Source organism: Mastigoproctus giganteus, chromosome 14 (assembly GCF_048544385.1).
Source record: "Mastigoproctus giganteus isolate SK-2022 chromosome 14, ASM4854438v1, whole genome shotgun sequence".
Lineage (NCBI taxonomy): Eukaryota > Metazoa > Arthropoda > Arachnida > Uropygi > Thelyphonidae > Mastigoproctus > Mastigoproctus giganteus.
Genome location: NC_143588.1, coordinates 35,286,877 through 35,313,403, shown reverse-complemented (window position 1 = coordinate 35,313,403; position 26,527 = coordinate 35,286,877). Strand labels below are relative to the sequence as shown.

Genomic DNA, 26,527 nt, shown 5'->3' with positions numbered 1-26,527 from the left:
GGCAATTCATTTCATTGCAGATGCAGAAGGAATTAGTTATGAGTCTGCCCACAGCATTTTACATGAACATCTGCATATGACTAAGGTCTCCGCATTATGGTTTCCAAGATTGCTGATGCCTTTGCAGAAGCAATGTCGAATGCAATGTTCTCGCCAACTGTTGGATTTGTATTACTGCAGCACCCACCCTATTCTCCTGACCTAGCACTGTCAGACTTCTTGTTTTGAGAAATGAAGAAACCATTCTGTGGATGCTGCTTTGATTTGTCTGAGAAAGTTATCAATGAAGTGGAATCATTGTTTCAAATGTGAGGACTTCTATGATCAAGGCATTAAACAACTGATCCACAATTGGGAGAAATGTGTTACTATACATAGAGAGCACATAGAAAAAGGATTAAAGTTCCTGTGAAGTTTCACTTTTCTAGGGCCATTATTTCTAGGTAAAGTTACGATTATTAAAAAGTTCATACGAACTTTTTAATAACCCTCTCCTCGTACATAAATATAAGTTTGTAGGTAGAGAAAGGCAAAGCGCTGGCAGAACTGCACTCGTAATTATGAAGAACAAGGGGGCTAATGGAATTGAAATTATAATTAGCTTTAGCATTAATTGAGGCATACGATGCAAGAAAGCAAGCTTATACAGCATCAGTCAAAAAAAAAAAAAAAAAAAACCTTCCCATTTCACCCAACTGGTCATTCCAAACGTCTCTAGTTCAGCCTTAAATTTATTTAAGCTATCAACTTACACAACAACAGATGGAAGTCTATTCCAGCAATCAAATACCCACTGGCTAAAGGCAAACTTCCACACATCTATTCTACAATTGTCCTTCCTCAATTTGAATCTACACCCCATCAGGTTCTGAATCTGAGCAAGCAGAAGTGTCCCGTCAGCACTGAGCTTGCTCAAATCATTCGAGGCCTTATACACCTTGATCAGATCACTTCGCAGGTGGTTAGTCTCCAGATGCTGCAACTTGCAGAACTTAAGCCTTTCTTTGTAAGCACCTGCACCCCTTTGTTCCTATCGCCAATCTTGTTGCCCTTCTCTGTACTCGTTCTAGAAACTCAACATCCTTCCTAAAATGAGGCCTCCAGACCTGTATACATTACTCAAAGTGTGGCCTGACCACTGTCTTATACAAAGGGATAATCACCTCCTTGTCTCTGCTACCAAATTCCTATATATCATTGAAAACACTTCATGACGTGCTCTGGCAGCCTGTCTGCACTGCTCAGGGAACTTCATATCTGACTGCACAATTACCCCCAGGTCTTTTTAATTCTTCACCTCCCTGAGTGTAAATTATGGAAAACAAAGAAGGGACTGAAGATAAAAAGAAGTAATAAGAATTACTTAATGCTGTTTATCCTATGACTTCTGTGTCTTCATCCGGGACCAGCCACCGAAATCAAAGGAAAAAGTGGCAATAAGTAAGTAAGTAAAGCCTCTGTTTCTGACATGAAATATACACAGCACATGGTATACGTGAAAAGTCGGTATGGCGTATAAGAGTTAAATTTAAATCATAAGGCTTGCATATATTTCATAACTGATCCGACAGAGGCTGAAAGTAAAGATTAAAAAGAAATAACATAACTTACTGAGGTCGTGTAGGTATATGACAGAGCAGACAGTCTGTATTGCAGTGGAGTAATAAAAGTTTCAAATGAATATGATCTAAAGTTTATATGGGATAAAACTTTTATACCATATATACTTAAGATCATAAACCTTAGACCTTGAACATTTCTTATTCAAAACGACAGCAACGCCATGTTCTTTTACTTGGTCACTTCCAGAAAATCAACCAAAAACTCATTACTGGTTTTGAAATGACCTTGTCCTGTCTACACGACTTTGGTTGCTCCTAAAATGTCAATTTTGTACTTATCCATTTTGATGACTATGTCTATCTTGCCCTCTTTTAAAGTTTTAACATTTCACATGGCCACGTTCACCCTCTTCTTCCTTAAAATTAATTTTGCAGGGCACACAGTGGCATCCTGGATCAGGTTAAAAGCAGTTTTCGGAGTTCTTTTTGTTATGGTCTCTGTGGCATCGGATAATGTGGTGGTATGCTATTGCATACTACGGCTGATTTTGAAAGGGACCAGCTTTAATCATAGGAAGAGTCATCACGTATCCCAGGAGATGCTCGAGAAGAGAAAGGTGACTTTAATCTTGGATACAATCCTATTAATAGTAGAATGATAATAGTTAGACTTCAAAGCCAACCAGTAAATCTCACAATTTTAGTTGCATATGCGATGACATCAACATCCACAGATGATAATATGGATGTTTATTATGAAAATCTCCAAGCAACTCTTGATCTGGTCCCAAAAAAGGATGGTTTGATACTCATGGGTGATTTCAATGCATAAGTAGGCAAGATAGTTTCTTCTAGTCTGGAATGTGATAGGTTGTTTTAGCACTAGAAATGAAAGGGGAGAAAGTTAAATTGAATTTTGTCATCTGAAGAGTCTTTTCATATGTAACACTTGCTTTCAGCAAGTGTTACATATGACTCTACACATGGAAATCTCCTGATCCTAAAACAAGGAATCAGATTGATTACATCCTTATTCAGAAAAGGTGGCGATCCAGTGTAATCACAGCAAAGACACTTCCTGAATCAGATTGTGGCAGTTGATCAGCTACTCCACGTCATTCTCAAGATGGAGATGAAAGAGACCATGAATAGGAGTTTCCCCTAGACGACTGCATATAGAAAATATTCCAAATGATTATATACTTAAAACAGGGAAATTGTCTTCAAGCTCTATTAGAACTAGATGACGAAATGCTGCAAGAAGAAATATGGAAAAATACAAAAAGAATTGATTCAGCAAATAGATATATTAGAGAGAGATCAAAGGTCAGGCAGCCATGGATTACAGAAGCCATTTTTAAACTTATTGAGCAGAGAAGAATTGCAAAAGCCCGGGATGTACATGGAAATATACGATCGCATTGCCATTATTCTTAGCCATATGGTGCAAGGAAGCCAGAGGCTTATGTTACACCAGCCAAAAAAATTTCTGAGTTATCCTGAGAGGGAACGAGAGAGTGTGTCAGAACTAGAAAGGAATCACCAAGAAAGAGAAGAATGATGATATCCAGTTGAGGACACTGGGTGTGCCAAGTGCATACTCACCAGATGTGAGCAACTGTGGTTAAATTAGTATTAGCATTAGTTGAGGCATAGGATACAAGAAAGCAAGCTTATATGCAGAAAGGAAAAAAAAAAAAACCCTTCCATTTCACCCATCTGGTCACTCCAAATGTTTGTCTAGTTCAGCCTTATATTTATTTAAGCTATCAACTTCCACAACAACAGATGAAAATCTGTTCCAGCAATCAAATACCTGCCGGCTAAAGGCAAACTTATACACATCTATTCTACAACTGTCTTTCTTCAATTTGAATCTATGCCCCCTCAGGTTCTTAATCTGAGCAAGCGAAAGTATCCCATCAGCATTGAGCCTGCTCAAATCATTCAAGGCCTTATACACCTTGATCAGATCACTTCACAGGTGGCTAGTCTCCAGATGCTGCAACTTGCAGAACTTAAGCCTTTCTTCGTAAGCACCTGCACCCCTTTGTTCCTCTCACCAATCTTGTTGCCCTTCTCTGTACCCATTCTAGCAACTCTATATCCTTCCTAAAATGAGGCCTCCAGACTTGTATACAGTACTCAAGGTGTGGCCTGACCATTGCCTTATACAAAGAGATAATCACTTCCTTGTCTCTGCTAGCAAAATTCCTATATATCATTGACAAAACTCCACGACCTGCTCTGGCAGCCCATCTGCACTGCTCAGAGAACTTCATATCTGACTGCACAATTAACCCCCAGGTCTTTTTCATTCTCCATCTCCCTGAGTGCTGTACCACACAGTTGGTATGTTTCTCTTGGGTTACTGCTACCCATATGCAGTACTTTGCATTTGTCAATGTTAAACTTCAGTTGCCACTTCTCAGCCCATCTGCCTAACCTTTCTAGATCCTGTTGCAGCAGCACACTGTCTTTACTGTCATTAACAACCCTGCCAACCTTTATATCATCTGGAAACTTGGACGTTAAGTGTGATATACCTTCATTGAAATCATTGATAAACACACAAAACAACAACAACTGGCCCAGCACCGAAACCTGGGGGACTCCGCTAATAACATTAGTCCATGTAGAGCAGTGTCCATTTATTACCACGATCTGCTGTCTCCCACTCAACCATCCCTTTATCCATTGCAGTAACTTGCCCTTAATGCCATACCGCTCCAATTTGCAGAGCAGTCTTCCATGTGCAACAGTAGCCAAAGCTTCAAGATCTTCGAGATCAAGATCTGCCCCTAAAGATGAAACTGAGAATCACTGATTTGTTCATTTTTTCAAGTTGCCACTTAAGGATGTGAAGGATGGAATCTGAAGAGAGTTGACAGGAAGAAAGTTGAGGCTTTTGAACTGTGGTGCTACAGGAGAATACTGTATATTTCTTACCTTGTTCACAGAACAAATAAATGGGTATCGAATAAAATTGGCAGGCCTAAAATTCCTTTTCAAATCATCAACAAAAGAAAACTTTTTTTGGACACATAGTAAGGGAGGAAACTTTCAGTTGAAGAATACAATGGAAGGAAAATTGAGGGGAAGAGGAGCTGAGGAAAACTTGCAACCAGATGGAAGGATAGGATCAGTGAACTTTTGAGAGTGACATATTTTGCGATACAACTTGTATAGCACGATTGATGCAGGTGAAGGAATTTGATGGTGACCACAACAGCTCTTCAGGGAGATATGTGACTGGAGGAAGAGGAAGAAGGAAAGTATGTTTCTACATACATTATTATGCCTTTTAAGCACTGGTGGATGACTTTCTTACAGTTATAACCTTACTATACAGAGGAAGGAACGATATACCACTCTTTTACTGTTGCTATTGTTTTTTTGGTGCATAACAAACTCAGGTCATATTGCTCCATTATGTATTGTCTGTGACATTATTTAGCACAACTGCATTCATTGTGAAATCCTTCACAAGTTGCCTTCCTCTTATACTTAAGTAACCCTTCCCTATTTATTTGCTCTCAGTTGGTACTACCACCACCACCCAGATGGCACTATTTCAAAGCCATCTGGCTTCTCATCGGCGGGCTGGTAGATAGGTACGTAAATATGTACCCAGAGGTATAAAAGTTAATGACACAGTTGTGGCTTATTTAATCAATATGAGAAATGCGAAAAGGTGTACTCCTTAGAATAATACAAGTTTAGGGCAGAAAGCCTCAAAGCATGTAAAATTCTTGTAATAAATGTAAAATAACTTTGAAATAGTTGGGTACCACCATCTGGGTGGTGACACTTAAGTGAGAATAAATAACAGTAGATTTAGTAATAGTAATAGATGCATGAGATGCAAGAAAGCAAGCGTATGAGCTTATGTAGCATCAGCCAAAAAAAAAAAAAAAAAAAAAAAATCACACAACCATTCCTCTAAAAGTTTGTCCAGTTTCTCCTTGAACTTATTTAAGCTATCAATTTTAACGACAGACGGAAGTTTGTTCCAGCATTTTACCACCTGCTGCCTTTAACCTGAAATTTCTGCACATCTTTTTACGACTGTTTTTCCTCAATTTGAATTTATAAACCGCTCAGGTTCAAAATCTGAGCAAGTGGAAGAACCCCATCATAATTCAGCGAGCTCAACACATTCAAGACCTTACACACCGCAATCAGATCACCTCACAGATGCCTAGTCACCAGCCGCTACAATTTGCAGAACTTAAGCCTTTCTTGGTAAGAGAACCCCCTTCGTTCCACTCACCAATCTTGTTTCCCTTTTCTATACAGCCTCAAGCAACTCTACATCCATCCTAAAATGAGGCTTCCACACCTATACAAAGTACTCAAGGCTAGGCCTAACCATTCCTTTATACAAAGGGATAATCACCTCCTTTTCCCTGACATACAGTAACAAAGCCCCATGACTTGCTCTTGCAGCCTGTCTGCATTGCTCAGAAAACTTCATAACTGACTGCACAATTACTCTCAGGTCTTTTTCATTTCCTACCACCCTAATTGAAGTACAGCATATTTGGTATGTTTCTCTAGGGGTTGCAGTATCCTGTTGCAGTAGCACACTGCCATTACTGTCATTAACAACCCTGCCAACCTTTGTATCATCTGGAAACCTTGACACTAAGCCCGATATACCTTCATCAATATCACTGATAAATATATAAAACAACAGTGGGCCCAAGACTGAACTCTGTGAGACTGCACTAATAACATTAGTCCATGAAGAGCAGCTTCCTTTGATTACCACTCTCTGTCTTCTGCCACTCAACCACGCTTTTATCCATTGACGCAACTTACTCTTAATACACTGGTGTGCAAAACTTAAGGACCAGTCAGATTTTCACCTGTAGCTTCTCATAGGAGCGGCCTGGATATGGGAAAAGCATATCAAAGGAACCTCGTGAGATACAGAAATGATGAAGGAAAGAACATCAACACAACAACAACAACAGAAACAAAATGGTACAGAGGGACCTTATTCAAAAATAACAAAATAGCACTGGCTGCCATGATACAGATGTATCACTGCCAAAGATGGAACAAAGGGTAGAGGTGGTCCACAGTAGGAAATATGGCCACCCCTAACGTCGATGCAGGCTTTGCACCGCCTGTCCATACTTAGAACAATGTTGTTGATAAGTTCTTGCAGTAACATCATCCATTTCTCTGTCAGTGCCATCTTCAGCTGGTGAACATTTTCTGGTGGGTTTAGAGGTGCCACTAGGTGTCTCCCAAGAGCGTCTCATATGTGTTCAATGGGATTTAGAGCGGAAAGGGCAAGCCAAACTATATGGACAATGTCCTTACTTTCCGAAAGCATATCAACAGCTGCAGTGCGATGGGGTGTGGCGTTATCATCCATGAACACGAACTCGGGGCCAATGGCTCCTCGGAACAGACACACATGAGGAAGGATTACCTCAGTACAGTAGCATGCACCAGTTACAGTACCACCTTCCAGTATCTGGAGTTGTGTACGTCCATCCAAGATAACGCCACCCAGATGAGAACACCTCGACCGCCATATCGAACACTTTCAGTCATGTTTGCGGGGTGATACTGTGTGCCAACCTCTCGCCAGATTAGTTGATGTCCAGAATAGCTGCAGTGACTGAATCTACTCTCATCAGAAAAGAGTATCTTATCTCATTGCGCTGCTGTACAGTTCTTGTGTTTGATACACCACTGTAAATGGTGTCTCCGATGGGCAGGTGTTAAAGGGACACAGCGTACTGGCTGTCAGGCAAACTGTCCACCTTTGTGGAGTTGACCACAGTAAACTGTGATATCCTGCATCCTGTACAGCTGGTTTGCAATGGATCCCGCTGTCTGTTGTCGGTCCCTCTTGGCCTGTAGGAGTATATAGCAGTCATCATTGGGTATTGTTTTTGTGGACGACTACCACTGGTCCTTCAAACAGCTGTTTCTGTCGTTCAGAAGGCCGACCACGCAAGTGAGACGATGCTATGGGTGATACCGAACTCTGCAGTCACACTCCTCACACTTTGACCTTCCTCGAGCTTACCAATTATTCGACCCAGGGTAAAGTCATCCAGATGTTGTCTACTGGACATTTCATTGTCTGTAGCACTGGATGAAACCAATCAAATGTCTGTAACAATCGTGCTCACCTTTCAGTTATTTGCACATAACTGCTGAACTGCTGCTTTTATCTGTTTATGCGAGCCATCTGATCGCAATTCAAATTTTTGCACGTGCCCCAGCTTTCTACACAACAGGCACAATTATGCAAATTGCTACAGGCTGCTTCATTTCATTTTGTGGTTGTAACCTTTAGAAATAGTGTTGGTCCTTAAGCTTTGCACACCAGTGTACTATACTGCTCCAATTTGTACAGTAATCATCCATGTGCAAAAGTGGCAAATGCTTTCCTGAAATCCAAGTATATGATATCAAAATTATTTTTTTTGCAACTATTTCCTTTGTAACCATATCATAGTTCCAAACAAATTTGTCAGGCAAGACTTTCCCTTAAAAAACCCATGCTGTGTCTGAATTATTGCTGCAGTCTTGTCTAGATGATCCTACAATACATCTGTAACCAGTAACTCCATTATTTTCCCCGAAACAGAAGTTAAACTAACTGGTCTGTAATTACTCGTATTACCCTCAGATCCCCCTTTGTAAATTGGGGATACATTTACACATGACCAGTCCATTGGGACTTCCCCTGAGTCCAAGGATGCTCTCATATTTATGATGGCTAAGGGTTTGTTTTGTTTCTTTGCCACCTCCTTTAATATAACTGGATAGATCGCATCAATCCCAGGTGCCTTTCTTATATTTAACTTCAACAATTTCTCCTCCACTTTCCTCTCAGTTATTACAAAATCATTAAGCACCCTGTTAGAGCTTGATAAACATCTGGCCCTCTCCTCCTTGAATAACTACTCACGTGTGAATGTAGATGCGAAATACTCATTCAGTTTGTCAGCGATCTGAGCAGGATCATCAACAGTCAAACCATTAATATCAAGAGAACCAATCCGATTCATCTCTTTCCTTTTAGAGTTTATATAAGTAAAGCAGTTCTTCCTGTTTTTCTTAGCAACCTTAGCCAAATATTTCTCATAATCTGCCTTTGCATGCCTAATCTCCTTTGTGACTTTATTACAGACGAGCTTATATCTGCCATAGGCTTCTGTGTCGCTGGTAACAGAATGCATCCCAGGCATTTTTCTTCTCTGCTACAACTCTCATTAGGACATCTGATCTCCATTTAGGCCTAAACTTTGAACAATATTTCTTAATCGCTATGAAAAGCCTAGTAGCTTCCACAATTAATTCCTTGAGTGCTTCCCACTTATAATTTGATGTTTGTATCATCATCAGTTGGTCGCACTGCACAGAATTTAAAAACTGTCTGAGATCACTGTAGTCACCTTTATGGAAGCAAAATTCCTTCCCTTTACCCCTGATGGCAATTATATCTTTAAGTAAATCCCAATTCAGTACGCTGTGATCACTGCCACCTAGTGGTTCTTTCATCTTTAAATTCTTAATACATGAATAATCACTGCTGATAACGAGATCAAGAGTATTACCCTGTCTGGTTGTCTTTTGAAAATGATGCTGCAGACAACAATCATCCAATAAATCCACAAAAGTCTTGCTTTCCCAGTGCTTATGTCACACCAAATGGGCTCAACACACACAAGTTCCAGTTAATATCTGGGAATATCCCCCATTATAAGACATTCTGATTTATTGGCCCACTCTATTTCTCTGTACAACCGTTTGCTGTACTCATTAGAGCCATTAGGCCTATAACACACTCCTACTCTTATTTTTGCTTTCCCAGTGCTTATGTCACACCAAACGGGCTCAACATTGCACTGTCCATCTATGTCAACTGGATGCACTTCCTTTGATTTTATGTTTTTCTTAATAGCATAACCCCTCCACATTCCCGCCCTTCCTGTCTATCCTTTGTGTACACATAGTACTCCCCAAAATCCAATTCTGCATTCCTAATATATTTTGGCACCATGCCTGTGATATCCCAACAATTTCTGCCTTTGATGTCTTGACCACCACTTCAAATTTATCAAATTTATTTACTATACTTCTAGCATTGGTGTACATGCAAGTATACATGCACCTATTCTTAGTTATCCTAACACAGCCCATTTTTTTTTTTTTTTTTTTTTGTTTCATGATGATTGCCATTAGTCCCTGACACCCCCTAGCACTCTGCCCTCAGAATGCTGCTCATTCTAATAGAAGTTCTAATTTCTCTAATGGCAAAGTTTTACTATTTGAAGTACAAGGGGAAGGCAGCTGGTGGTGAAGGATTTCACAATATGACATGTTATAATAATTATGCCTAAATACAAACTTTGGTTTGTCTTAAAATTCAACAACACAGTAATGATGATTGCACTAAACAGTGTCATAGTTCAAGGTTTTCTGTCATAAAAATTTAATAATTTTATATGAATTATATCTCTGTAAGCACGCATGTGTGTTTCTGGGACAATTTGCATTTAATATGGGATGCCACCAGAAACCAATGTGAGATCAGTGGCTGGTGTGTTAATTAAGTTATATTTTAATACTGTGTTATGAACAGATTAATAAAAAAGGTGCTTGGAAATCACTTGGAAAATGGCTATAATCACTCACTTCAGGCCATATATTAGCTACAGTTCATCATTTAATGCACGATCTTGGTTTTCTACTTTGAGACATCATATCAATAGTTAATATTTGAAAAACAATACTGAACTAATGTTTTTCCATATTCTAAAATATATATTGCTGATCAGTACAGTAAAATTTTGACACTGTAAAAGGGGTTGTTATATGTGTCTGGACACTGTAATAGGAATTACAGTGTCTGGAGACTAGGCACCAGCGAGGTGATCTGATAGAGGTGTATAAAGCCTTGAATGGTTTGAGCATGCTCAATGCTGATGGGATTCTTCCTCTTGCTCAGAATAATCACCTGAGAGGGCATAAATTCAAACTGAGGAAAGACAGATGTAGGATAGATGTGCGGAAATTTGCCTTTAGCCAGCGGGTGGTTGGTAGGTGGAACAGATTTCCATCCCTTGTTGTGGAAGTTGATAGCCTAAATAAGTTTAAGGCTCAGCTGGAGAGGTATTTCGAACGAACAGAGGGGTGAAGTGGAAGTGGTTAGTTTTTATTTATTTATTTTACTTTATTTTTTTTTTTGGCTGATGCTGCATAAGCTTTCTTGCTTTCTTGCATCAAATGCCTCTACTAATGCTAATGTGTGAAAGTTTTTTTTTTGGCACAAGGGCAGTGATGGCCAAATTGTGCCTTTCAATGAGATTTTCATGCCATGGTTTTATGGGGAGAACTATATGATTGTACTACAATGAGTTGTACAAGCTGATTCTTTTCAAAAAGCAGAAGAGTAAAGCTTACATCTGCATCACTGCATAGTAAGTGTTGTAATTCTATGGATTAATTTGATACTGTTACAGATTTGAAAGCTGCACTTCTGATAGACTGATAATGAGTAAATTCTAATAGGATATACTTTTTTGTGAATGGCAATTGAAAAAAGAACAGGCAGGTGGATTTTCTCCTGTAAGTAGGAAGAGATGTGCTGAAAGGATATGTCCAATGCATTCCTGAGCAAGGATGACCTCATAATGTGAGTATCTTCATAAGCTGGATTTCTATGCCTGTGGAGTAGGCTTTATTTCCAGCAACTTCTTTCTTTCTTTCAGCCTTCCATATTTGGTCCACCAATTAATACACTTCTGCTGTTTTATAGGTTTAATATCAATGAAGGGTGGGGGACCTCAAAGGTAGTTGTAGTGCCAGTCAGTGGCTTTGCTACCTGGGCTGCACAACCACTCCCAGGGATTTCAGTGTGTCCTGGGACCCAGCAGAATTAAGCTGTCTGATTATTTTCTTTAAAATATGCCAACTGAGGATTTGTATTTGTATCAAAATTGGGTGAGATGATGGAGATTTATTTGCTATAGCAGTTACGGCACTTAAAGAGTTGGTTAGGAAGACCTGATTGCATACAGTTGAGAAGTGTACGCATTGCATTCAGATGGAAGGTAGACAGACTGTGATGGTGTGAAGAACCACAACAGCACCTAGAGACGTTTAAATTTTTTAGGCTATCATTATAAAAACAAAGAAAATCTGAGTCTGTCAATTACTGCTCTGCATGCAACTGTCAGATATTTTCCAGTGAAAGAAATGATTATTACAAATACATATGTATGTATGTCTTTCACAGAGGTGCTATATGTTCATTTTGAAATGTCGGTATCAAGGCGAATATACCAGCTTGTCATTAGTTCCTGTAATCTGATTCTTGCAGGTCTGATTCCATTATGCTTTCATATCAGATAGAATAAGAAGAATGGTTTCAGATTTTAGATGCAAAGTTCAATAGTATTTTCATCGAGGATGTAGAAGAGGTTCATATCTATATAAAGGCCCTGCAGGGGATGTCCTGAAAGTCACTAGGGTTATCCTAAGGGCACCATACTAGATTAGAATGGGCCGGTGCAAGGCACCTGTTCCAGCAGAGTTTCAGGAGTACTATAATCTAACTTGGATCGGATGAGGGTTCAATATAGGTGGAGCAAGGCATGTAGATAAGGCCTTGGCAAAGTACTGATATATTTTATGTGATTTACAAAATTGACTTAGCTGTTGAGATAAGATATAGGAGGTTAAGTTATGGTCCTTGAGGCTGTCCAGACATTCTCTCAGGTGTCAACCTAGGCTTGTTACCTGGGAGTCTAAAACGCTGATGGACCTAATATTCAGCTGACAGTCAAGTCAAATGGACCAAATATCAGCAAAGTCTTGTTGGGCTGTAACAGCCAAATCCTTTTCTTGCACCTTCACAATGGTGAGAATGTTAATAACCCTGGTATAACCCCATGTGTAAGTCCTGAAATATGACCTACTATGCTGTATTTAACCACCCAGGTCCAAATCAAAGTGTGGAAGAAGGGATCAAAGTGTGGCACCCACACCACACAGTGCAATGCACCCTTCTGTGTAACAAGGCAGCACTACATAGTAAATGACTCTCATCAACCAGTGCAATTCCACCACTATGCTTAATGGAGGCTTGAAGTGATGGAACCCATGTTCAATCTTAAGAGCAGCAAAGCTCCAGCAACCTCCATTTCTTTCATCATGCAGTATAATTAATACCTTTTGGGGTTAAGATGGACATGACTGCAAGATCCAATCTAACTTACATTTCGAGGGTACAGCTCTAAAACAGTGCTTGCAGGTCAGCCGCTAGACAGCCCACTAGACCAAACTTATTGGTACCTCTCTAGAAGGCTTCTGGATCAGCTAGCGTATAATCTTGCTGCCTCAGTTGTACCAGATAGTGACTGAAGGGAGTCCGAGTAGTGCGTATACAAAGTGCATACACACTACTTGGAGTGTCAAGGACACAGTTAGGTCAAGAGGCTGGATATATTCTTGCCAGATCCCATATCCAAAAATTTCATTACTTCATACAGCATGTCCTCCCTAACTTTTCTTCCTACTGAATACATCATAAATTGTCAAACTAATATAACAAACTTATCTGTGAGAAGATTGATACCTCCCAAACACTTCCTCATTTATTCAACAAGTGTACATAGTTTCAGTTACAATCTCAATGATGCCCATTTCTACTTACAGTTTGCAAAATCCCATGTACCTTTTCTGGCAGAATCCCAATTATCAGTTGATTCTACCACTGTTCATCTTAGTTGTCTGAATTATTTGCTGTATGATTCCTTTTGCTTCAAAGGTGGTACTGTGCATATGTCCATTCTGATATTTCTTCTCAGAGACATAGTAATTTGGAATCTCCTCTTCTCAATCATCTCCACCATAAAATCTCTATACCACATTCTGTCAAATTCATCTGATGCCTTTACCATTCTCCCAACTCCACCAATCACTCAGCGTTTGAAACTTGACTTTCTACAGTCCAATTTTCCTTAGAGATTTTAATGTTCAAAACTCCAGCCAGATTCCGTTTTCTAGTCACATGGACCCAGCTGGTCGAGATATTTAGTCTTTTGCAATTACAAATGACCTCGCACAGATTGTTCAATTGCCTACAAGAATACCAGACAACTCTAACCACACAACTTGGTGATGGCCACCAGAGAAAGCCTTTCTCTAGTGGCCATTCCAAACCTCATGTTGTTTGGCATTACAAGAATGTAAAATGGGATGATCTGCAAGATTTCTTTACTTCTTTTTCTTGGTCATATTGCTGTTTCAAATCTTCTGATGTCAATGTTTGCTCAGACCGTGTCAGTGAAATTATTCATTCCTGTTGGGAAGGAATTCTTTATTCCACACTCCACTTTAAAATCTCGTCCTTTTATCTAAACCTTGGTTTTCCAATAAATGTTATAAAAGCCTTTCAAGATAATAATGCTGCATATGGCAATTCGCTTGTATCCAAATAAATCTCCAGGTTCATTTTCTGGCTACATCAAAGCTTGCAATAACTGTAAAGCAGTTAGTAATCAGTCCAAACTAGATTTTTAACAGGTTAAGAGTAGAAAACTTCCTTCTTGTCCAAGTGGTAGTTGAGCATTCTGGTCTCTTGCCAAAGATACTGACCACAATTTCTTCCCATCTCTGTCAAAACCAGATGGTTCTATTGCCACTGCAGCCAAAGATAGAGCTGACCTACTGGCATCCTATTTTCCTTCTAACTCATGTATTGATGATCTTGGAAAACCACCAAGTTCATCATTTCCATCTTCTACCATTTACAGTACACTCCATTTAATGCCTCCACAGGAGTCACTGAATGGAGAGTCATAAGTATCATCGAATGGAAAAAGGATATCAGGAGGATTTTGATCAATTTTGATGCTAGGAAAGCTCCATATCCAGATGGTATTTCTTCACTTGTTCTCAAAACCTGTGCACCTAACCTTACTTCTGTTCTGTGTCACCTTTTTTTCACTTTCTTATTTCACAGGTGTTTTCCCTTCTTCTTGAAAATTTGCTCATATCCGGCCAGTTCCTAAAAAGGGTGACAAATCCCTCCCATCCAATTATTGTCCCATTGCACTTACTTCTAATCTTTCTAAAGTAATGGAGAAATCAATTAATCACCATCGCTTAAACTATCTAGAAACTTTCTATCTAACCAATGATTGCCAGTATGGATTCCGTCAGTGTGGATCCACTGGTGATATTCGGGTTTATGTTACCCATCTATGGAAAAATTCCATGGAAAGTTTGATGAAACTCAAGCAGTTGCTCTTCACATTTCAAAGGATTTTGATCATGTTTGGCCTGGAGGTATTCTAAATAGGCTTCCATCTTATGGTTTTGTATCCAATTTTCTCATTGACTGCTCAATGCAGGTGATGGTAGATGGCTCTCTGTCTTCTAACTTCTCCACTCATGTGTTCACTGGTGTTCCTCAAGGTTCAGTTCTTTTCCCAATTCTTTTTCACTTATATATATAAATGACCTTCTTCTTCTTTATTAACTGCCCATTTTATTCAGTTTTGCTGATGATAACACATTGCATTTCACCTTCCTGTTTGAGAAACCTTGCCCTGCACAAACAGCTTCATCTTCTTGAATATCTACTACCAAGTCCTATCTCCAGATAATTCTCCATGGGGTAAAGATAGCTTAAGTTGACTTCAATCCTTGTAAAACTCATTCCTGTCTCATTCTTATATCTTGCAAAAAGGATTCTTCTGCTGCTTATCTTTGATAACACTCTGAGTTCTATACAAGATATCTCTCTTGGGATTACCCCGACTTCAAATCTCTTCTGAGATATGCACATCACCCAATTTTTTGATGAAGAGGAAGTACTGCATCTAAAAAATTTGGTTTCCTCTTTCACTCTTGGTGTTAGTTTTCTTCCAAACAGCTGTTCAATCCAATAGTAATCAACAAAGAAGACTAAGGTGGAAATGGGAACTCTGATGAAAAAGAATTCTTATCTATTATTAAAATGTCTGGGCAAGTAATTCCAATTCCTCAAATAGGCCTCTGAGGTTGGGTATATTCATATTACGTTCTTAGCGTTTTTTTTTTTTTTTTTTTTTTTTTTTAGGAGCCAGCGTATAGAAGAGGATGAAATTATGATATCATTTGATGTAAAATCGTTATTCACTTGTATTCCTATTGACCATGGAGTGTGGTGTGCAAACATAGTTTACAGAGGGATACTACCCTAAATACTAGGACGCAACTTAATCCAGAAGATATTAGGTTTTTTTTTTTTTTTAGGAGCATTAGCAACTAAGGCCATATTGCTCCGGGATATGCGGTGCTCATTCCCTGACCTTTCCGCATCCTCCGTATTTGGTGGTGACGGGCTTGAACCCCGGTCTAATCAAGAAGCATGTGCTACGCACTGCTGCTCCTTCCCACCTGGCTACGGAGGCGCCAGAAGATATTAGGAAGGGTATAGAATTGTGCCTCTCAAGTAACACTATGGTTTTTGATAACATTATATATAAGCAGGTTAATGGTACAGCTATGGGCTCCCCCATTAGCGCAATTATAGCAAATCTAGCTATGGAGGAGCTCGAGACCAGAATATTTAATGCTAGTGTTCTCCCTATGCGCCCCTGGAAAAGGTATGTGGATGATACGTTTACATTTGTTCGGAAGGGGAGTGAAGATCATGTGTTGAATATCTTAAATGGCTTCTCCCAATTCATACAATTTACATCGGAAGTTGAAGATGGAGGAGTTCTGCCGTTCCTGGATGTGTTGGTCTGTAGGGAAGACCAGCAGTTAAAGACAAAAGTCTTTAGAAAAACGATGTGTAAAGGGCAATATACGCATTATAATTCAGCCCTGACCAGCCATCATAGGAACAGTGTGATAAGAACGCTAATTAATAGAGCGAAATCACATTGCAGTAACTCCGATGATAGGAAAGCAGAGTATGAACGTGTCACGGCGGATCTTACTAAATGTGGTTACCCCCAGAGGATTATAGATAAATTTATTAATGAAAATCAGAGGAGAGATGAATCTTTTATACCAGTATCTACTGCATACATTCCCTATTATCCGGGCTTGACGGATTATATAACTAGAGTATTAAGAAAATATCAGACATGCTGTGTGCAGCTTCCGGGACGAAGACTGCGCACAGTTGTGTCTCAAGTTAAGGACCCCATTCAAAAAGAGGATGCTAGTGGGGTCGTATATAATATTAGATGCCCGGATTGTGGGGAATGTTATGTAGGGGAGACAAAACGTCGTCTCAAAGATCGTCTGGGGGAACACAAAAAAGCAATAAGAAATGCGGAATATGACAAGTCCGCCGTGGCCGAACATTTTTGGGAGAAGCAGCACCAGATCTCCCCAGACGATGCCACTATCACCGATCGGGCGCATAGGTTCTGGGACCGTAAGTGGCTCGAGAGCTTGCGGATCAGCTCTACAACCAACATTAATAGGGATAGGGGTGTACGGATTCACCCCCTTTTAGAGACTATTATCCTAAAAAAGGATGAACGGTTCCGTACGACTTCCGTTCGAGCCACTTCCGGTTCCACAATGCAAGAGAGCGGAACACGTGAGAATGGAAACATGTGATGCCTACCATTACCCTGCTGATATTTAAAGGTGTACTGAATAATAGAGAGTACTGCTGAAGAAGAAGGCTGGAGCCTTTGAAAGCTACGGGATTTTATCGCTTTTAACTTAGTATATTTTAATGCATTTTAATCTTGTGTTTTAATACTTTTAATATTGTAATACGTATATTAATTTTGTAAATACAGGTTATTGTAAATATAGTTATCAAGATTTGTTTTGTTTTATTTTATTTTAATTTTATTTTACTCCATGAAAGTTGGTGAAAAAACGCTAAGAACGTAATAAGTAATTCCAATAATTGGAATTACCTGAATGCTCAGTCATGGAACTTATTCTATATGTTCCATGCCTGAGCATTCATTCTGGATTAAAAAAACTAATTCAAATTAAAAAACTTTAACTAAAGAATTTTGTTATTTCCCTCATTCTTTAGTTTATTAATGTTTCAGAGGAGTTTTAATGTTTTTTATGTTTTAATATTAGTTTTTAAAGTATTAAACGTATGGATTCATTATTTATTTGTTTTCATAGCATTTAAATTGTTTTTAAAATACGGACTTATTGCCTCAGTCGAAGATTAGGGTTGGTGAGTCAATGTATTTTGGGGTCAGGCTTGGGGTCCGCAGGCCTGCGATTCCGTGGTGCAAGGAAAGTAACAAATTTTTTTAGTTTCTTAATGTTTCAGAGAAGTCAATGTTTTTTATGTTTTAATATTAGTTTTTAAAGTATTAAACGTATGGATTCATTTATTATTTGGTTTCATAGCATTTAAATTGTTTTTAAAATACGGACGTATTGTATTCTCTCAGTCAAAGATTAGGGTTGGTGCTTCAATGTATTTTGGGGTCAGGCTTGAGGTCCGCAGGCCTCCGATTCCGTGGTGGAAGGAAAGTAACAAATTTTTTTAGTTTCTTAATGTTTCAGAGAAGTCAATGTTTTTTATGTTTTAATATTAGTTTTTAAAATATTAAACGTATGGATTCATTATTTATTTGTTTTCATAGCATTTAAATTGTTTTTAAAATACGGACTTATTGTCTCAGTCAAAGATTAGGGTTGGTGAGTCAATGTATTTTGGGGTCAGGCTTGGGGTCCGCAGGCCTGCGATTCCGTGGTGCAAGGAAAGTAACAATTTTTTTTAGTTTCTTAATGTTTCAGAGAAGTCAATGTATTTTATGTTTTAATATTAGTTTTTAAAGTATTAAACGTATGGATTCATTATTTATTTGGTTTCATAGCATTTAAATTGTTTTTAAAAGACGGACATACTGTATTCTCTCACTCAAAGATTATAGATGGTGATTCTATGTATTTTGGGGTGGGGCTTGGGGTCCATGGGCCTCCGATTCCATGTTGCATTGGATCAGTGATTTTGTCTACAAGGGTGTGGAATACATGTAATCTGTTTATATAGTTATTCAACAATGGAGAGTATCAGCACCGAAGTGTTCTACATCATAGAGATAATTTATTTATAATGTAAAATATACTGGGCCTTTGCTGCTCTGTTATCTATTAATTAAATAAGTATTGGATAAATAATGACTAATGTCCATGAAGCCCTAAAGCATTTATGCCTTCTCAATGTCAAAACACAATGCTTCTGGATGTTCTTTCTTGATAATGCCATTTCTGATACTGGTTTTCTGGTGGTTTATAGTGGATCTGTGTTTCCTAAATCTGCACTGTTTGTTGTTTATGAGCTTGTTTTTTCAGGAACCATATTAACTTATTGTTAACCTTCCAGTTATCTTTTTTTCCAGTATCTTGCATCAAAAACTGACTATGTGATAGGGTGACAGTTGTGTGGGTTAGATCTTTTCCATTTTGGAAAAAAGCAAGTTCTATAGAATAGTGCACTATTTTTGGAAGACATTTTCTATGTAGTAGGTTCTTTATATAACCCAAGTATGGTATGTAATAATTCCATATTTGCTGTTTTATCACTGAATAGATTATATCATCTGGTTCTATTGCACTTGGTTTTGTCAGAGAACTCTTCAGAGGTCTTGAATTGAAAAGGAGAGCTGTATGGTTTCTTTCCTTTGGAGGTATATTGCAATTTGTGTTTTTCTGAGCTTTCTTTATATTTCGCAAATTTTGTCGTGTAGGAACTGTTTGCAGATACTTCTCCAAATGTTTCATCAACTAATTTGGAAGTACCAGGTGATGTTTGGATGAGTCAGCTATTTTCTGCCCTTTCCAATATATTACTGCAGGACTGTTGTTTTGATACGTGCCACATTCTCTGGATCTTATTACAAAGTGGATATTTGAATCTGTGTTAATTATTGAAGTGTAGTTTGTTATTTGGTTTTTAGGAGCATTAGCAACTAAGGCCATATTGCTCTGGGAATATGCGGTGGTCATTCCCTGACCTTTCCGCATCCTCCATATTTGGTGGTGACGGGCTCGAACCCCGGTCTAATCAAGAAGCGTGTACTACACACTGCTGCTCCTTCCCACCTGGCTACGGAGGCGCCTTTGAAGTGTAGTGGATCTGGCCTTATAGTGTAAGTTTAGGGTAGTGGGGTATCTACAAAACATATTCTAGGCTTGGTGTACTCCTTTATTTCTTGCTTTAGTATATGTCTCATTCTACCAGGGTTTTGGGTAATTTTGGAAGGTGTGAAGAGGTTGTCAGATTGCTACATGTAAGATCTTTTCTGTACAATAAGTTACTGCACTGTCAATTGTTCCTTTACTTATTATTCATGAATCTAGAGCTACCAAGCTTCTGAATTGTCTCCAGTTGGCCATTTCCAATTTTCACCTTCGAATTCTATGTGGATAATTGGGAGCGATAGTTGTTGTATGAGGCCAATTAACTCTTCTTATTGTATTTCTTTGTTTAAAGATGGGTGGAAGATATATTCTATAAAATGTATACCAGTGTCAATTTGGATGGCAGATTTTTATAGAGGGTTGTTTAGTTATGCCACTTGAATTGGGATGTGAGAATTGACTAATATGTCCACTCCTTCATGAGCTTGTCTGTCTCTGATTCCATCATTTAAATATACAGAATATTTTTGTACTGAAAGGACAGCTTTGGTTTCAAGTATGTCATTTGAAAGCACATATGTATATTGTCATGCACTATGTATCGAGTTAGATGTTGTCAATATTATTTTATAAAACTTGACAATTCCCTTATATCAGCCTGTTTAGTTTAGCTGGTGCTTTCAGATTGCTTCCAGATTTCTAGCACTGTGTCTTCAGTTTAATCTCTTTTTTGATTTTCATGTTGTGCTCTTGTATACTGCATTCTGAGGTCACCTCTTTGCCAGTGGTTTTATTTTGTAGGTAGGATGTTTTTAATGGAAATGAGATTGGTGTATTCAGTTCTTTTTCTTGTGACTGTGATTGTTCTTGAATGAGCATTTCTCATGCTTGAACAGAGAAAGATTCATTTCATGGAACTGAGATATCTGTCTGCACTTCAGTTGAGTAGAATTTCTGTGTAACTTTTGGGCATAAGATAGTCTATTTGTATTGTTTGGATGGACTGCTTTCTTGGTAGGTTACATTGTTCTTGGCTTTGTATTTTTGTACTGCCTTTTCTTTTTTACATAATTCCCACATTCTAAAGTAGGCAGGGAGATTTCCTTTGCAATTCATACATTATGGTTCTGCTACTATTATTCCTTACTCTGTCATGTTCCTTTTAAACACATGTTAGTCCTCTCCATGATGTGTGTTAATGGCCGAATTGCTGATATTTGAAGCAACATACTGGGTTCAGTATATATGATCTGAATGGCTTATTAGGTATTCAGCTTTTATGGATTGTGGAGTGTTTAAAGTCAAAATCAGGTTTCTAGTTGGTATGACATTCTCATCTCTCTCTCTCTCTCCTCCTCCTTTCCCCCACCACAGATGCATTTCACATCTGTTTTACTCCTTGTTCTAATAATTCCTGGAGTATTACATCTTCCATCACATTTAGTGTCCCATTTGGCAATTACTCCTCTGACTGAATTAAGCATTAGGTGGGGAGTGACTGGGATTCCTCCTTTGTTGTTCTCAGTAAATTTTCTGTGCTTGATGTCTCACCTAAGAGGTTTCCTGATCATAGGCATTTGACTGATTTTGGTATCCCTGCTATTCCTTAAATTATCATCTGAATGAAGCATGGAGACATTTTCCCAACGTTTTTTCTTGAATTAGTAGATTGAATTAGTAGATATAGTGGAATTGGATTTAAATTTGTTTCTGTTCTGTTTCATTGCAGTATTACTTTCTGTGTCTAATTTTCTTCTGTTGGCATGAGTCATTTCTAATGGCCTTGAAATTTGAGTCAAATGGCAATGCCATTACATGTGATGAGCACTTAGGTTCAGGTGAATAAAAAGTGTAAAAATTCACCCCCCCCCCAGAAGAGAAAATTTCTACTCCCAGGTCTCCATGGGAAGGCACGAGTAGTGTCGGTAGGAGGCCAAGCAGTTGATAAAGTCACAGTTTGGTTAGTAAGGTTAGCAACAAAATAACCTAATAAAAGACTGTTTCGTTTCCTTTCTGGGTCTTAACTTGTAAGTTTCCTTTAAGCAGTTCTGTGCTACTTAAAGTAAAACTTAAAGGATAAATACAAGAGAAACTAGAATAGAAATTTAATCAGTATTCAAGAGAACTATATCAAAGTCACACAGAAAAGGGTCACACAGATTCAGTGCCACCGTAACAGTTAAAGGTGGTATGACTATGGAGTCAATATACCTTTATCTCTCTTGATAATAAGACTGAAAAATGCAATTTTTCTCTTCTGTTTCCACTGTGTATTTTAATCAGTGACTTTTCTTAATTTATTTAATAATAATAAATAAACTTTTATGGGAATTCCACAATTTTTTGACATACCATATGTCGCAGTCCTAGTAAAAGTAGAAACTGTTTATATAACGATACATCCTTTGCAGTGAGATGGGAAAACACATAAATCTTCAAATTCCATTATATATTTTTTATATTATTATTCCAAAATTCATAAACTGCTCGCTCATTAAAATGTACTGATCATAAGAATATTAACCTGGTGGTGGTGGGATATCTCACAGATACCCTTCGAAAATATTACTACCACATTAACCATTAATAAACAATTAAAATTCCGATATTTTTTCTATCTTCCTAAATAGAGTCAATCCCTAAAGTTTGTGTAATACAGTAAAACTTTTACTGCAGTAGTTTCTAAAGTGATTTTTTTATGGTTTTCACATAAAAATTTGGTGTACATATGTGTCAGGTGCCCATCACAGTTTTAAAACTATCTGGAATTTGCATGAAGAATGGCATGGTACTGGACAAGTACCAATGCTGTATTAAAATAACCTGAAACTTTGTTTAAAGTTTCAGGTTATTTGTTTTTCCCTCCTCACTAGTTCAATAAACATCTACATTTTAACCCTGGTTATTTTATAAAGATTTATTGTTGTTTTCAAAGAATATCATTGGACGAAACCCAGTATTCACTCAAAATGTCTGCTATTCTGTGAAAGCAACACACATAGTTTTAACACGAACTATGAATGATGACAGATTTGAAATAATGTTGAAAATGGAAGTACCCAATAGTACTCAGTATACACAATGTGTCTTTTTAACATATATACACATTATGAGCAGAAATATATGAACATTCAGTTTGAAATTTCACGAATTTAACTGAATTTCAAATTGAAAAATGGAACATGCTAAGAGACAGATATTGCCACTTTATGCTGAATGCATTTACTTGTAGCTTTTAGCAAAATTATTTTTTTTTTGAAAATAAGAGGTGCAGTTTTTTTTTAATTCGTTTTTAAAATAAAAAAAATTTAAAACTGAAAGAGTTACACAAAATTAGTATTATAATCTGTTAAGAAAAGATGAAATATTAGCAGTGTTCAATCAATTTAAAAAAAAAAAAATCTAAAAATTAAAAAGAAAATGGGCACCTGTCAGGTGCTCTACCACCATATTTGCTACAATTGGGGATGCCACTGCTGCCAGGTTAATATGCTTTTGTTCACTGACATAAACTGAACATAAGCATTATAAAAATTGTCAAAATGATTTTGCATATAAATTTAATTTAGGATAATAAGTGATGTGAAAGCTTCTGAACTATTATTTTGTCTATTTAAGTAAGTTACTTAAATTTTTAAGTAACTTATAAGGGGTGCATCATTATTGTCAAAACCAATAAAGTTAAAAATTTAATTTGTTTAAACAGTAATGCCAAGTGTATTATAAACAAATTAAATGAATCTAGATTCTGATAAACTTGTACTGATATAAAATATATGATCTCCTTAAGTTAAAAAACTTGGTCGCACTACTTCTTAAATAACTAAAGATTATCTTACATGTTCATGCATTCCTTTGTTGAGAGATGGGCCAACAATTTCCAATACTTGTAAACTATGAACCATTTCCTCTACAGAACTAATATTGAACAAATATGATGAAGGATCTGAAAAACAGATTTGTTTCACACATCTGCAATTATAAACTTTTTAACTACAAGATAGATAAGTAATGACCTTTATTAATTTGATATTATTCCTGAAACAAAAGACATAGAACAACAGCACTATCACTGATGTGAAGCTCAGAGTTAAAAAAATCCATGACAGTAAAAAGAAATATGCTACCCAGTCCAGACCAGGAATTGGAAGCATGGTAAGATCTACTTCATTTTGTTATTAGAACTCAATAGGCCTGTTTTTTTTTTTTATTTTTGCATATTTCAGAAATATTTTTGACACACTGAAATGAAAGGGAACTTAAATATGGTTTTTTTATCATTTCAATAAATTACTATGAAATGACGGTCTATCTCAGAATTTTTTGAGGCATGGAGGGGGTTAGAAAATAAGATCAACATCTTGCATATACACACTTGATCCATACTGTGCTGAAGGAAATGTATTACCAATCATGGAAACTTCAAACTTGATGATGTTCAAGAATTTTCATGGAAAACAAATCAGGTAATTCTCTTTCCATGATCATAATGGAAAGAGAATTACCTGATTTCTGCAGTTAGGAGAAGCAGTGTTTAATGCTATTCATTTCATCAATCAGTACTTCCCCACATTATTGGACAGATTACGATCCAGGAATAAGAGTGCACAAAATTCAAAAGTCACTGCTTTTTGCCTACTATTATTCCAGTCATGCGATATGGCATGACTGCAACACATTTTCTTAGTTATGGAACACCATGCAAGGTTTATGGCCAGCATTAGTTGGTATCTGGAATTTATTTTGTAAAGATAGTATTAATTTAATCAGAATAAGTGCAAAGGATTTTGCTAATGCCCCTGAGGATGCATTAAGGGTTCAGAGATGGCACAAGATTAATTCAGATTAGTGGCATGGGACAAGATTACATTTGCACCCTTACTCAAATAATAACCATTAATAACCTTAAACAGTGAAAGCAAAACTGCAATAGTATTAAAATCCATCATCAACTGAAGACCACAAGATAAAACTAAGTAAATTACTTAAATTTTTATATCACCTCTTATAGTTACTTAAATTTTTTAAGTTACTATTAGGGGTGCAATATTGTTGTCAAAACAAATAAAGTTAAAAATTTAATTTGTTTAAAGAGTACTGTCAAGAGTATTATAAACAAATTAAATGCATGTAGATTCTGATAAACTTAATGTCAATGTGGCTGAAATGATGTGCCATAATTTCAGTAAACAATTTGGTTAACTGAAATGATGTGCCACTCAGAGATACAAAAAGAAGAATTTCATTTCATTATAGAGCAAAATGACTTGTAGTAAAGGAGAGTAATAGTAGGGATATGTTTTCTTTTTTACGAAAATCCCTAACACGAGAGGTATTAGAACCTACAGTATTAGTACCGTGCTTGGGTTGGAGGTTGAGAAGGTGAAAAAGGATATTCGTTGACATTAGACTGTAATTACCAGGAAATATGTACAAAGGAAGGTTGTTCCAGAAAACGGCAGTTGAATGAATAAACGAGGAAGATGAAAAGTTGGTTCTGTGAGTTTGAAGTTGAACAGTAAATGGATGTTGGCTGGTGGCAGCACGTGTTCAGACTGTTTTGAAAGAGAGAGCGGGAATTATAGAAGCCAATTTAAAATAACAGTGCCCATGGAAGTATCTGTAGAAAAGACATGCAGCAGAAAGGGTACATCTATGGGACAGCGAGTGGAGAGATTCTGTTAGAGGAGTCATCGATTAACCTAACTGCCCTCTTCTGAATGGAATCTAGAAGCCTCAGAGATGTTTTGGGGGCACTGCCCCAGATTTGGAAACAATATTCCAAGGCAGACTGGATTTGCGATTTGTACAAAGTGAACAGCTGTTTGGAAGAAAAGTAATGTTGTGAGCGAAAGAGAAAACCCAGTTTTTTCAATGTAGAGGAAGCAATATTTGTAATGTGCTTGTGCCAAGAGAGATTAGAAGTCAGGGTAATCCTTAAAAGAGATATATCATTTTGTCCAGAAATCGGAGTGTCACCAAAGATAAGCATAGGAGCAGAAGAACTGAAATCGACGAAGTTGTCTTTGCCCCACAGGAGAATTACTTGGAGATCAGCATTTAAGGAGTTGGTAGCGGATATTTGAGAAGTTGAAGGTGATTGAGCAGGGCAAGGTTTCTCAAAATGGAAAGTGGAATGCAATGTGCTATCATTGGCAAAACTACGGATAGGATTTCCAGTCAAAGGAAGAAGGTCATTAATATACAAGAGGAAAAGAATGGGGGAAAGAAATGAACCTTGTGGGACACCAGCATTAATGGAGAAGTTAGAAGACAGAGAGCCATTTACCATCACCCTCAGTGAGCAATCAGAGAGAAAACTGGATAACCAAAGGTCTGTACTTATAGGACCATCTCGACAAGAATGGTACCTTGAAAAGATCCAGTATGTGCTAGTTAAGAGGAAGTCATGCCTGACCAATTTCATAAATTACTATGAAGCAGGTGGATGTAGGTAACATTTTTGATTTTATATATCTAGATGTTAGTAAAACTTTTGATACTATCCCCTCATGGAAGGCTGCTATTTAAACTGGAAGCAGTTGGAGTTATAGAAAAGATCCTATGCTGGATTGCTGATTGCTTAAAAGACAGGAGACAGCATAACAAGTGGGATCTCTTAGGGATCAGTGTTGGGTCCCATTCCACTTTTAATTTTCAGAAATAATAATGATGAGGGTATCCAAGATAAGCTCTTAAAGTTTGCCTGATGATCTGAAGGAGGGAAGGGTGGTTAATAATTGAGCCCTTGTTGCCTCAAAATGAAAGTTTATGCATTTGTTCAACAGAAATGGCAGCATCATATAAATTTCGGCCGGGGGGGAATATTAATGAGTTAAAAGTGGTTC

The 26,527-nt window shown here is 37.6% G+C and overlaps 1 protein-coding gene across 4 annotated transcripts in view; it reads right to left on the bottom strand.

Annotated features, from left to right (window-relative positions):
• Window positions 1-26,527, bottom strand: part of LOC150075060 (TATA-binding protein-associated factor 172-like) — a 934,682-nt gene that overhangs the window by 284,761 nt on the left and 623,394 nt on the right. For all 4 annotated transcript variants that reach the window (XM_090388242.1, XM_090388245.1, XM_090388243.1 and 1 more), the window contains exon 25: window positions 23,519-23,625. In XM_090388242.1, the coding sequence (XP_090244368.1) occupies window positions 23,519-23,625 (107 nt within the window). The remainder of the gene's footprint in view (window positions 1-23,518; window positions 23,626-26,527) is intronic.